At 42.2% G+C, this 14,604-nt stretch overlaps 1 protein-coding gene across 2 annotated transcripts in view; it reads right to left on the bottom strand.

Annotated features, from left to right (window-relative positions):
* ZNF250 (zinc finger protein 250) overlaps window positions 1-13,562 on the bottom strand; it is a 20,835-nt gene extending 7,273 nt beyond the window's left edge. The window contains exons 1-4 of one of the 2 annotated variants that reach the window (XM_008061842.2): window positions 13,479-13,562; window positions 13,150-13,291; window positions 12,794-12,907; window positions 10,464-10,526 (exon numbers count right to left, since the gene is read on the bottom strand). In XM_008061842.2, coding sequence (XP_008060033.1) covers window positions 10,464-10,526; window positions 12,794-12,907; window positions 13,150-13,291; window positions 13,479-13,520 — 361 coding nt within the window. In that variant the 5' untranslated portion in view covers window positions 13,521-13,562. The remainder of the gene's footprint in view (window positions 1-10,463; window positions 10,527-12,793; window positions 12,908-13,149; window positions 13,292-13,478) is intronic. The other variant, XM_008061843.2, reaches the window with a different exon arrangement.
* Window positions 13,563-14,604: the final 1,042 nt, after the last annotated feature.

The following is a 14,604-nucleotide window of genomic DNA, read 5'->3' as shown; positions in this document are numbered from 1 at the left end:
AAAAAAAAAAAAAAAAAAAAAAAGAAACTGCCATTGGCCCAGAAAATTAGAAGTCTCTCGAATCTAGGGAAAAGTCAGATTCATTGAGAAGGCCTCATCTCTGAGACTCTGAGGTACAGCTGAAGATGAACCAGGACAAGAGCATCCCCTTTCCTTTCCACTCCCCGCCCGAGGCTAGCAAGTACTGAGTAATAAGAGTAGTATACTAGTAGGACAGGGGCAAGAGCAGGAGAGAAACCCTCTCTGAGGTAGATACATGTGGAAGACTAGGCGCCCCCATGCTAAGTACAAGGAAGTGCTACAGAAATTTGAATCTGGTGGTGCACCTAAAGGTAACCATGTCAACAACAAAATACATACCTAGCCCAACTCCAGACTAGACTGACTCAGGTTTACTCACTAATAGTCTTATAAGAGAAGCTACATTTCCAGACACAATATTTGCCTCCATCTCTACTGTCCTATGAATAATAGTTGCATTCAATAAAAAAGTATGAGATACCCAAAAGAGAAAAAAAAAACAAAAACCAATGGTCAAGAGCTAAAGCGATTAACAGAAGTAGACTTAGAGATAACCCAAAGTTGAAAAGACACAGATTGGATGCATAATTGGATGGGGAATTTCAGTAGAGAAACTATATGAAAGAGTCCAATGGAAATACCAGACATAAAAAACACACTAACAGAAAAAAATGAATGAAAAACAAAAACAAAACTGAAACGAACTGTGGATCAATATCAAATGGGCCTAACATGCATCTAATAAGAATCCCAGAAAATGGAGAAAATAAGGAAGCAAACACACTGAAAGAGATAATGGCTGAGCCTTTTGTAAAAATAATAGAAGACATCAAAACACACACTCAAGAAGATCTGAACTCAAAATGTGTTTTAAATATACTCATAATCAAACTGCTAAGAATGAGAGAAACAGATAATCTTGGAGACAAGCCAGAGGAAAAAAAGATACATGATATACAGAGGAACAAATAGAATAATTATGGCAGAGTTTTTATTGGGAACTATCAAGTTTGTTAGAGATGTATTGATATCCCTAGAGTGCTAAAGAAAAAAACAACAACAAAACCTGTCCACTTAAAACTCTATGCCCAGTGAAGATATCTCTCAAAAAACAAAGATAAATAAATAATTTAATAATAATAAACAATGAAGATAATTCGTAAGCAGAAATCCATACTACAAGAAATGTTAAAGGGAGTTCTTCAGATAGAAGGAATAAGATACTTGATAGAAAACTTGGATTTACAAAAAGAAATGAAGGCTGGGCTTGGTAGCTCAGCCTCTAATTCCAGCACTTTGGGAGACCAAGACAAGTGGATTACTTGAGCCAACGGGTTCAAGACCAGCCCAGGCAACTTGTCAAGACCTTGTCTCTACAATAAATCAAAAATTATCCGGGCATGGTAGCGTGTGCCTGTAGTTCTGGCTACTTGGAAGGCTGAAGTGGAAGAATTGCTGGAGCCCAGTGGATCAACGGTGGGGTGGTCATGAATGTGCCATTGCACTCCAGCCTAGGTGACAGAGTGAGACTCCACTTCAAAACAAATAAATAAAAGAGAAAGAAATGAAGTTCTTTGGAAATGGTTAGCATAGTAACCATTTAAAAAACAGAAATATAAAAGACTATGAAAAACTGTTCTAAAATGCTATAAAAGATCATTGGGGCGGGTACGGTGACTCACACCTGTAATCCCAGCACTTTGGAAGGCTAAGGCGGGAGGATTGCTTGAGCCCAGGAGTTTGAGACCAGCCTGGGCAACACAGTGAGATCGTGTCTCTGCAAAAAAATAAAAATGAAAAAATGAGCTAGGCATGGTGATGCACACCTGTAGTCCCAGCTACTTGGGAGGCTAAGGTGGAGGGATTACCTCGGCCCAGGAGGTTGATGCTGCAGTGATCTGTGATCATGCCACCACACTCCAGCCGGGGGAACATGGCAAGACTTTAAAAAAAAAAAGAAATAAAAGATAATTGTCTTTTAAAGCAAAAGCAGTAATGTATTGTGGAGTTACAACATATGTGAGAGCAAAACATAATATCACAGCAATTTGGGGTGAAGGAATAGGGAAGTTGTTATAGACTGAATGTATGCTCCCCAAATTCATGTGTTAACCCCAATGTGATAGTATATGGAAATGAAGCCTATAGGAGGTAGTTAGGGTTATATGGGTAGCAACTCTCATGATGGAATTAGTACCCTTATAAGAGACACCAGAGTTCTCTTTCTGTCCCCCAATCTGTGTACAAAGAAGGGGTCACGTGAGCACACAGTGAGAACATGGCCGACTGTAAACCAGGATGAGAGCCCTCACCAGAAACAGCTGAGTTGGCCAGCACCTTGATCTTGGATTTCCACCCAGTCTATGGTATTTTGCTGATTGCCTGAGCAGACTAAGACAAAAGTATATTGTTATAAGATTCTTACACTATATATGAAGTGATAATTATTCTTTGAAGGTAGACTATGGTAAGAGACATATATTTTAACATAGAGTAGCCACTAAAATTTTTTTTTTTTTTTTAAGTCAGACACAGTGGCTCATGCCTGTAATCCCAGCTACTCAGAAGGCTGAGGTGGGAGGACTGCTTGAGACCAGGAGTTTGAGGCTGCCACTGCACTCCAGCCTGAGTGACAGAGTGAGACTCTGACTCAAAAAAAAAAAAAATTGATAGCAATGACTTTAAAGTTAAAATTTGTTCTTTCAAAGTGGCTGGCACAGAATCCAGGAGAGTGGGGAGAACCCGTGGACGCTGCCTCTCTGACTGTAGCACAAAGTGGTAGCATAACTAAGCAATACTTGCTTTGGTCTGTTTGCTCTCCTGGGCTTCTGCCTTTCTCCCTTTCCACTAACTGCCTGAATCTCTGGAACTGAGCTGGGTCATCTTCCTTGTTCCCTTTAACTCCACAGGGCTCACACTCTTCACTCAGTCTGACCATCACTCAACTCTCACAAGTTTATTTTTGAATGTTGCACTTATCTTTCAAGGCATTTTGCAAATGGCATCTCTCCATGAAGCCTGCTCTGGTGTCCTCTCCCAGAACTGAGGAATAGCTTATAATCCCAGCATTTAAATTTTTGTTTATAAAATACATGGAGGATATAAGAAATACGGAAACAAGCCAAATGTCCATCAACTGATTAATGAGTGGATAAATAAAATGTGGAGACATACAATGAAACATTACTAGGCAATTAAAAGGACTGAAGTACTTTCAAGTGCTACAATATAGATGAACCTTGAAAACAGTATGCTAAGTAACAGAAGCCAGTCACAGAAGAATACATACTGGTTGATTGTATTTATGCGAAATGTCCAGATATCTATAGCGACAGAAAGCAGATTACAGTGGTTGCCCAGGGCTTGGAGAGGGGATCTAATGGGTCTAAGGTTTCTTTTGGGGGTAATGAAAATGTTCTAAAATTGATTGTGGTCCTGAGCGTAGTGGCTCACAACTGTAATCCCAGTACTCTGGGAGGCAGAGGCAAAAGGATTGCCCGAGTCCATGGGTTCAAGATCAGCCGGGGGAACATGGCAAGACTTCATCTCTACAATAATTCAAAAAATTAGCTGGGCATGGTGGTGCATGCCTGTAGCTCCAGATTCTTGGAAGGCTGAGGCGGAAGGATTGCCAGAGCCCAGCAGGTCGAGACTGACCATAGTAACCATGAGCGTGCCATTGTACTCCAGTCTGGGTGACAAAGAATAAGACTGTGGCTCAAAATAAATAAATAAATAAATAGATTGTGGTGATGGCTGCACAACTCTGAATACACTTGAAACCATTTAATTGTACACTTTAAATGAGTGAATTGTATGGTGTGCAAATTGTATCTTAATGAAGTAATCATAAAAAGATATGAAGAATAATGGTAGAATGAACATTCATGTACCCACAATCCAGTTTATGAAAACGAATGTTACGACTACCTTGGACATCCTTTGTGCTTCTCTGTACCCCCAAACCCTATTCCCTGGCCTTCAAAGGTAACCACTATTCCAATTTTATTCATTATTTGCTTTTATGGCCGGGCTTGGTGGCTCAGCCTGTAATCCCAGCACTTTGGGAGGCCATGCTTTTAAAATATTGTCTTCCAGAATGTGTCTTGTCTTTTTACTCTAGCAAGTCTTTCAAAGTACAGAAGTTCTTAACTTTCAAAAAGTTCAGTTTATCAATTTTTAAATAAATTATATAGCTGGGCTCGGTGGCTCAGCCTGTAATCCCGTGCCTTGGGAGGCTGAGGAGAGTGGATTGCCTGAGCCCGCAGGTTCGAGACCTGCCTGGGCAACTTGGCAAGACATCATCTCTACAATAAATTAAAAAAACTAGCCAGGTGTGGTAGCACGCGCCTGTAGTTCCGGCTACTTGGAAGGAGCCCAGCAGGTCAAGGCTGCGGTGGCCAGGAGTGTGCCACTGCACTCCAGTCTGGGCAACAGAGTGAGACTCCAACTCAAAAAAATAAAATAAATAAATAAATTATATTTTTGGTATCTTATTTATAACATCTTTGCCTAACCCCAAATCACAAAGATTTTTCTCCTATGGCTTCTTCCAAAAGTTTTATAGTTCTAGGTTTTATATTTTGGTCTATAAACCATTTTGATTTAATTCTTGTATATGCAAAGTATGAATCAAAATTCATTTTTTGGCACATTAATATCCAGCAGGATCTGTTGAAAAAACATCCTTTCTCCATTGAATTGCCTTTGTACTTCTGTCAGAAATCAATTTTTGATTACATGTGAATCTGTTTCTGAACTTTGTTCCACTGCTAAGATGTTCTATTTTGATACCAATACCATATTGTCTTAACTGACATAGCTTTATAATAAATTTTGAGGTTAGATACTGTGTGCCTTCAAAACTTATTCAAAGTAGTATGATCATGACTCATCACAGTCTCAACCTTCTGGGCTCAGGTAATCCTTCCACCTCAGCCTCCTGAGTAGCTGGGATTATAGGTATGTGTCACCACACCTGGCTAATTTTTAAAATTTTTTGTAGAAATGAAGTCTTGCTATGTTGCCCAGGCTGGTCTTGCACTCCTAGGCTTAATCTTCCTGCCTTGGTCTCCCAAAGTGCGAGGGTTACAGGTGTGAGTTACCATGCCTGGCTCTGCCTTTAATTTTGAAAGATATTTTCACTGGGAATAAAATTCTAGTTGACAAGTGTCTGTCCCCTCAGTACTTTAAAGGTGTTCCACTGTCTTCTCACTTTTATTGTTTCAGACAAAATCAGCTGTCATCCCTTGTTCCTCTGGATATAACATGTTTTCCTCTGGCTGCTTGAAACATTTTATCATTGGTTTTGCTCAATTTGATTGTAAAGAGGTTTAATGTAATTTTCTTCATGTTTATTATGCAAAGGATGAATTGAGCTTCTTGGATCTGTGTGTTTATAGTTTTCATCATATTTGGAAAAACGTTAACATTATTAGTAGTAGTATTAGTATTAGTATTTGAGTCGAAGTCTCACTCTGTCGCCCAGGCTGGAGTACAGTGTCACACTCATGGTTACCGCAGTCTCGACCTGCTAGGTTTAGGCAATCCTTTCACCTCAGCCTTCCAAGTAGCTGGAACTATAGACACAAGCTATCATGCCTGGCTACTCTTTGTGATTTATTGTAGAGATGAGGTCTCACCAAGTTGCCCAGGCTGGTCTCAAACCCCCAGGCTCAGGCAATCCTCTTGCCTCGGCCTCTCAAAGTGCTGGGATTACAGGCTGAGCCACTATGCCTGGCCATAGATTTATTATTAAGTGAGAGTGTTGTCTTCATGTTGAGTGGGCTAAAGAGGAGAAAGAGGAGAGACTGGTCTTGCTTTCTTAGGGGTGGTAAAGGTAGAAGACAATCTAGTGAATCTGCACCATTTAAACCTGTATTGTTTAAGGGTCAGCTGTACATCAGGCCACTTCAGGATATCTCACAGCACTGATAACTTTGGTCTTTTTCAGGCTTTCTTCTGTTTTCTTTTCAATGGTTCCTACTGCTATGTCTTTAAGTTCATTAATCTTTTCTTATGCAATGCCTAATGTGACATTAACTCCATCTAGTGAATTTTACATTTCATTGTCATTTTATCTCTAAAAATGTTGAACTTAATATGTTCAACATTTCCTTTACCTCCTTGAACATATGGAATGTTTTAATGATCTTGTCTTCTAATTCTAACATTTGTTTCATTTCTGGTCAGTTTCACTTGACTAGTTTTTCTGATTATGGTTATATTTTCTTCTTTGCATGCCTGATAATTTTAATTAGATGCTAGACATCATAGAGTTTACCTTGTTTGGTGCTGGGTATTTCTGTATTCCTATAAATATCCTTGAGTTTTGTTCTGATGTTTTGTTAAGTTACTTAAAAATAGCATGGCCAGGCACAGTGGCTCATGCCTGTAATCCCACACTTTGGAAGGTGGAGGCAAGAGGATTGCCTGTGCCCACAGGTTTGGAGACCAGTCTGGGCAACTTGGTGAGTCCTCATCTCTTCAATAAATAAAAAAAAATTAGCTGGGTGTGGTGATACATGTCTGTAGTTCCAGCTTGGAAGGTTGAAATGGAAGGATCACCTGAACTCAGCAGGTCAAGGCTGTGGTGGCTGCGAGCATGCCACCACACTCCAGCCTGGGTGACAGAGTGAGACTCCAATTCAAAAAAGAAAAAGAAAAAAAAGGAAAGAAAATACCATGTTTTTTGGGGTCATGCTTTTATTAAGCTTTGTTAGGTGGGACCAGAATAGTAGAAGGAGTTATTTTACTTCTGAGACAAGACCTTTCTTAGTACTCTGATGCCCTGTGAATTATGAGGTTTTCTACTATGGCTCTTAAGAGCAGATAGTATTCCCAGTCTTTTGTGAGCACTGGGCAATGCATTAGTTTGCTATTGACATGTTACAAATTACTACAAATTCAGCAGCTTAAAACAACACCCACGTATTAGTTCTGCAGGCCATGATTTCATATGGTATGCCTAAATTCTCTGTTCAGAATTTCACTTTCTAAAATAAAGGGTTGGCCAGTCTAAGTTCTTGTGTGGAGGCTTGGGGGATAAATCCAATACTAAAGCTCATTCTTTCATTGGCAAAATTTAGCTCCCTGTAGCTATAGGACCAAGGTGACTGTTTCCTTGCTAGATGTCAGCTGGAAGCTGCTTTCAGCTTCTAAATACTGCCTACATTTCTTGCCATATATGCCCTCCTCCATCTTCAATGTAGCAATGGTTCATCAAATCCTTCTTATACTTTGAATCTCTGGCTCCTGGCTCTGATCTCTAAATCCAGTTTTAAAGTACTTTATACTTTTTTTTTTTTTAAGTCAAAGTCTCACTGTCACCCAGGCTGGAGTGCAGTGGCATGTTCACGGCCACCATAGCCTTGATCTGTTGGGCTTAGACAATCCTCTCACTTCTGCCTCCCAAAGTACTGAAATTACAGGCATGAGCTACCATGTCTGGCACTTTGTATTCTTTTTTTTTTTTGAGTTGGAGTCTCACTCAGTTGCCCAGACTGGAGTGCAGTGGCCACTCCCGGCCACTGCAGCCTCGACCTGCTGGGCTCTGGTGATCCTTCCACCTCAGCGTTCCAAGTAGCTGGAACTACAGGTGCACGCTACCACGCCTGGCTAATTTTTTTTTTTTTTATTGTAGAGATGAGGTCTCGCCAAGTTGTCCAGGCGGGTCTCGAACCCGCGGGCTCAGGTAATCCACTCACCTCAGCCTCCCAAAGCACGGGATTACAGGCTGAGCCACAGAGCCCAGCTACTTTGTATTCTCTCTCTTATTTTTTTTTGAGTTAGAGTCTCACTCTGTTGCCTAGACTGGAGTGCAGTGGCTGCTCCTGGCCACTGCAGCCTTGACCTACTGTCCTCCGGCGATCCTTCCGCCTCAGTCTTCCAGGTAGCCAGAATTACAGACGCGCGGAATTACAGGTGCACGCTACCACACCTGGCTAATTTTTTTATTTATTGTAGAGATGAGGTCTCGCCAAGTTGCCCAGGCGGGTCTCGAACACATGGCCTCAGGCAATCCACTCACCTCGGCCTACCAAAGCGCGGGATTACAGGCTGAGCCACGGAGCCCAGCCTACTTTGTATTTTTTAAAGGAAACATTGTCATATAACAGAATCTAATCGTGAGAGTAAAACCCATCATATTCATAGTCCTGGTGAATATGTACACAGATGGTGGAGATCTTAAGTTCTGTCTACCACAGGTACTACTCCCTCTAATTCCTTCTGGTGACTCTTGACCTTGGACAATTTCTTCACATGCATTTGCTAATCAGTATTCAACTGAATATTCAAGGGGGATTCTCTGCAGATTTCCAAAAATCTCTTTGTAAAACTGATTTCTGTTACCCTTCCATTTGACTCCCAGCTCTGTCTTTTCAACTCAAGGAGACTAATAAACTCTATCATGCTTCCATTTCTGCGTGGCTTTCTCTAAGTGTGAGTGAGTTGGGGCAATTGCAGGGCACATTTTGCTTCCTGTTTCTCAGGGATCATTTTCTCTTGTTGACTGTTCCAATGAGAGGCTGATGTTGAACATCTCAAGAGATGTGTTTCACATATCTTGTCCAGATTTTCAGCAGTTTCAAGTGGCAGCATAACTCTGGTCCCTGATACTACATCTTGACTGGAATTGTAAGCCTTCTTGCTTTTAAAAAAAAATAGTTTCATCTTAAAAGTTTGTATATCTAAATAACAATTTAATTATTCATGTTTCTGAGCTTTCTATAATTCCATGGTGCAGTCTCCTGCAACTTTCTTCCCCTCTAAGCATTATGTTCCTGATATCCATTGTGTTTTTTTTTAACTTTATTTTATTAAAAAGATGTGGGGTACAAATCAGGATTAGGTACATAAGTAATCTATATGCAGGTGAAGTTTGGGCCTCCAACTGGTCCTCACTTCCCCTGGTTTAGGACCAGGTACCCTTTGTGTTGTTATGTATTGTGTTGTTTTGTAGCAGTTATTCAATTATTTTTACTGCAGTATATTCCATTATATTGAAACACATAGTTTATTTATCTTTCTACTGTTGAAGGACATTTGTATTTTTCACTTTTTCCATCGTGAAGCATACTTCTATAAAGATTCTTGTATGTTTTCTGGTGCTCACACACAAATGTTCTTTCTATATGCCTGCAGGAGTGGAAGAAGTGAACCTAAGAATTCATATTTTCAATTTCATTAGATAATGTCAAACTGTTTCTCAAAATGGTTATGTGAATTTACGTCCCCATTAGATGCTCTACAGCCACACTCGATACTTTCTGATCTTTCAGTTTTTTTCCATTCTGAAAATATAAATGATGTATCATAGTGGTTTTGAATTCCATTTTACTGATGAATAACGAGGCTGAGAATGTTCCTTGTTTATTGACCCTTTGGTTTTCCCAGTCTATCAGAAACTTGTTCAAGTGTTGTGCCACTTTTCTTATTGGGTGTTTCTGTGTCTTTTTACTCTCTTCAGAGCGATTTATTGATTAAGTGTACTGATAAATTGAAACGAGATTTAACAGATTCTTCATTTTAAAAAATCTCAATTCACTGTCATCTGTCTATTAAGGTTCTTAATATCACATGTTAGAAAGTTATTCTATGTGTTTTCTAAACTGATAGAAACAGTTTATTTTTTTAAACTGATAGAAACAATTTTTTAAAAAACTTATAAGCCTCATCTTCACAGAAAAAAGCCTGTAGACCAAATAAATAATTACTCATTTGCATTGAAAAGTATCATTTCTATTGTTTGAGGTTTCCTAAATGGGTGACTTCTGACCTGATGGTAGAATAACAAGATGCTTAAGATGATGCTAATAATAATAATAAAAAAATTGTATAGACGGTTACTCACAATCATCCATGGCACAAAGGATCATGTGATGTTAGCAAGATGGACTCAAGCTGCTGTGAAGGCTGGCGACAGGCCACACCTGACTGCACCTTGCATCCACACTATGCAGAAGCTGAGCTTGAGCCAAGAGCCACTGGCTTTCAGGATGATGGCTTCAGTTGTTGTTTTAAGGATAGAGTAGGGAAGTATGTTTTAAGTGTAGCAAAACAAATAAAGGGAAAAAACGTCACTCCACTGAAATAAATATTTAAAGAAATTGGCTGGGTGCAGTGGCTCATGCCTATAATTGCAGTGTATTTAAGGAGGCCAAGGTGAGAAAACTGCCTAGCCCAGGAGTTCCAAGCTGCAATGAGCTATGATCATGCCACTCACTGCACTCTAGCCTGGGTGACAGAGTAAGACCGTCCACAAACAAACAAACAAACAAACAAACAAACAAACAAACACCCCTGTCTGGTGTTTTGTAGCATTTGGAGGAATTGTATAACAAGCTTTTTAGCAGCCTGGGTAATCTCTGCCTTCTGGTAAAATGTTAGCATTAACACCTTCTGGGATTGCACTGAAAAAAAAAAATCAGATATACACTTACCCCATGGACAAAATAAACTGTCTTGTTGCATACAGGATGCAGTGTGGTCACATCTGAGGTTGTCTGGAAAAGGAATAGAGAGTTTCAGTGACAACAAAACACTCCCCTTGGAAAATCCTTTCATTGCTGTTACAACATATAAGTGTAATTCACTTAGTTAAAAATAGCATGGGCAAGGCTAGGGAGGTGCACACACTCATCTATCCTGAGGAACTGCCAGGACAAGGCAATGGTACATTCTGCTCCTCTGATGCCAGCAGTGGCAATCCAGGCTGTGGCAGGCAGTTTGTACTTATATGCACATAATTAATCTAAAACTGGCTCAGTTCATTGTTTTCTGTGGCCTCCGTTTTTTTTTTTTTTGAGTTGTAGTCTCACTCTGTTGCCCAGACTGGAGTGTAGTGGCACATTCATGGCCACCGCAGCCTTGATCTGCTGGGCTCAGTGGATTCTCCTGCCTCAGCCACCACACCTGGATAATTTTTTAAAAAAATTAATTTACTGTAGAGATAAGGTCTCACCAAATTACCCAGGCTGGTCTCAAACCCTTGGGCTCAGGCAATCTTCTCTCCTTTGTCTTCCAAGTCCTGGGATTACAGGCATGAGCCACCATGCCTGGCTATGCGGTCTCTGCTTGAGGTAAGGCAACCAGGTGCTTCTGTGCAAAAATTTCTCATCTCTAACCTACCATGCTCCTGGAGAATTTCACAGTCTCTTTGGCATCAGATTCAAAGGGCACTTAAAGGGAATTTAAGCAGTCCATCAGGTAACGTACAGCTGGCCACCCAAGAGCACAGATCTGGTTTGGTAACAGCTTCACAAAGCTGTCCTATTTTCTAGCCTCCTAAGGCTGCAGTCAGTAAACAGAAGGTCTGTGTAATATTTCCACGACATGATACTGTGTCTTCTTGTTTAAGTCACTGGAAAATTAAATTTCTCTGAGGACATCTAATTTTGTAGCCCCCAAAAAGGTAGATTGTAGCACCTAGTACCTTGTCCACAGAATCTCTAGAAACAAGGGACAGCTTTCAAGGGGAAAACTGCCACAATTGAGATGCTAAAGCTGATCAGCCAATGGAGGTATTGCCCATGTCTTCCCCACCCACCCTGAGGGGAAACATACTGGGCAGGACAGGCTGACTGAGGTTTTCCCAAGACTCAGACATCACCCTTCCTGAAGTCAGAAGTTATTCACATAAATCAACTGAACACAGCCTTTAGTATCAGATCTGTGTATTTATACCACCTTTCTTTATATAATTTTGTCCATAAAGGTCTGGGACATCTTTCCTTAGATTAATTCCTAGATACTTTATATTCCTGACGCTATTATAAATGTTACCTTTTAAAAAATTACAAATTTGCTTGTTGCTGACAAACAGAAATACAACTAATTTGTATCCAGCAAAACTGGTAATTTCTCTTGTGAATTCTAATAAATTCTTTTCCAAATTGACAATCACATGAACTGCAAACAATTTTCTTTTTCCTTTCTAATACTTATGGTTTTAGTTTTATTTTGCCTTATTTCACTCAAGAACCCCAGTACAATGTTATATGGGGATGGTGGGCTCCTGTCTTGTTCTTGAGCTGAAACAGTGAGCTTTCAACCCCCTTTATCTTGAATGTCAGGTTGAGAAACCTCTCTTCTGCATTTAGAATGCTTTGTTCTTTCTTTTTTGTTTTGACTTGAAGTCTCACTCTTTTTTGCCCAGGCTGGAGTGCAGTGGCACACTCACAGCCACGATAGCCTCAGCCTGCTGAGCTCAGGTGATCCTTCTGCCTCAGCCTTCCAAGTAACCGGAACTATAGGCATGCGCCACCACGCCCAGCTAATTTTTGTAAAATTTATTGTAGAGGTGAGGGTTTGCTAAGTTGCCCGGGCTGGTCTCGAACCCATGGGCTCAGGCAATCCTCTCACCTCGGCCTCTCAAAGTACTGGTATCATAGGCATGAGCCACCGTGTCTGGCCTGTTCTTCTTTTCTAAATCAATCAGATAATCCTAAAAAACTAAATGTCCCATTAGGACCAAACCTAGCTGACCAGTCCCTCTGGCCAGGATAAAATCATTACAGCCATGCCCCAATTTCACCTCTATGTGGTTCTGCATGTTAACCCTTCAAGATTCACTACTACGCTCACTTCCTGTCATTGACCTGTCACCTAACTCACAACCCCAGCCCACAGACTCCTTTGCCAGGTAAGGCCTGATACGGCTTGCCCCAGATGGAAGCCACTGCTATCAGCAGTTCAGCCTGAGTGAGGTCCACAGCTCTGCTCAAGTCCTGCTCAGCCCTCAGTGAAGGAGGGGCCAGCTACCCTTACTCACCTGAGCAGCCGTGCTCCCGGCCCTGGCTCTCCTCTGTCCCCTTCCTGTCCAGAACCCATGGCTCTTCTCCTCGCTCCAGCTGGGAGATCACTTTAGGCTTGGATCCTGGAAGTCCTGTTCATGGGGAGGGAAGTCTTTGTTTATATAACATTTGCTGAGCTTTCCCCTTTCCCCTTCCCATGCTACCTGTGGGGACATGAAGATGGATAGGATTGTCCTCCTGCTGGAGCTGAGCACCCAGGGAGGTGATGAACGAGCCTCCAGGAGCAACCTGCCCCAGGTCCCCACCAGTGGGAAGCCCCTGTTCAAGTCTAACATATATAGATACATGGACCAGGCCTGCTGCAGGGCCTTACCCAGTGAGACCACGTTCCCGTAGGTCTCCATCATCACATTTCGGTAGAGGCCCCTCTGAGCAGGGCCCAGGCGGTCCCATTCCTCCTGGGAGAGTAGCACAGCCACATCTTCGAAGGTCACTTTGGCCTGGAACAACAGGGACTGCTGTGGGTAAGACTGAACTTCGACATGGGTGCATGTGACAGTCAGGACCTGGAGGCCCTGTGAGCCACAGGGAGACAATAGGGAAGGGGCCACAGAGTTTAGGAGATGCAGTGAACGTCATAGGTATGGAAAAAACCACAGGGACTCTGGCTGGGGGCACTGCCAGGCCCTGGGGACAGCTCACCTGGGGTCCTGTTGGTAGTGGCAGAAAGCTGGCTGCTGCCATCACTTAGTCTCCTGTGACCTCTGAGAACCATGGAAATCAGAACCTGTGGCCTGAGGAAGAAGAGGGGGCACGTGAAGAGCCCAGTCTTGTCTCTAGCATACCTGACTTCCCTGGGAAGCCTCAGGGGATTCCATAGTCTTGTGCAAAGAGTCAGTGAGGGGCATGCCAAGGTGAGGCCAAGGAGTTCCAGTTGCTGCAGCCTTGCTCTGTCCCACCTCTCCCATGAACTTCAAACCTGTAGTTCAGGAGACTGTTCTGCCCCTGAACACATGGTTCTTGGGCCTGGCCAGTCAGTGCTGGACTCTCGGCTGTCCCAGGAAGGTCCTGTTTAACAGGTGTCAAGGATCTCTAAATATCAGGTATAAGGCGCCTGTTGCCTCCCAAGGGTTCAGGGTCCCAAACCTTCACTCTCCAGTTCACCTTGACCCTGGCCCATGGTCCTGTTCCCTACAAAGACACCAGCTCACCAGGGACCTGCAAGTTCTATACTCGAGACACATAGGTACCAGACTGTCACCAAGTAATGTGGGAGATATGAGCATTAGGCCAAGCTTCCTCCCAAAACACTCTCCCAATGAAGAGAGTTCTCAGAATGGGAACTGGACCCCACCTCCCAGTCCTCAGTCATGCCCCAACATCCTCTGGCAGCCCTGGTGCTCTGATGTGGCAAGGTCTCTCAACTCTGTGGCTCAACCGGTGTTGTTGGCAGCAGAGGCAGGAGAAGTGGTCAGTTCTGAGTAAATTGAGTCCACGTGACCCAGGGATCTTTTCTTAGCACCTGAAGGAAGACTTGCCACCAAGTGAGAAGATGCCTGGAGGTGAGAAGGTGCTAGGAAGTACCAGGACAGAGTAAGCTGAGGTATCTGACACACACTCAAATAGCTGGGGAAAAGGTGGGGGACAAGAGCTCTACTGACACATTTGATTCTATACAGGATGGGGTACACATACACAGTCTGGAGCATTGAGGAGATGAGTCTGTTACAGGGGCCTGAGGGCAGAAGTCAAGGGATATCATAACACCATTGTCTTTATAAAACATCACATATATGTATTTTGCACAGGAAACTTTCAGGAAGATACA

The sequence above is a fragment of the Carlito syrichta genome, unplaced genomic scaffold (genome assembly GCF_000164805.1).
Source record: "Carlito syrichta isolate Samal-C Ts95f unplaced genomic scaffold, Tarsius_syrichta-2.0.1 Scaffold305629, whole genome shotgun sequence".
Lineage (NCBI taxonomy): Eukaryota > Metazoa > Chordata > Mammalia > Primates > Tarsiidae > Carlito > Carlito syrichta.
The sequence above is the reverse complement of the archived record's forward strand: the minus strand, read 5'-3'. Positions and strand labels throughout refer to the sequence as shown.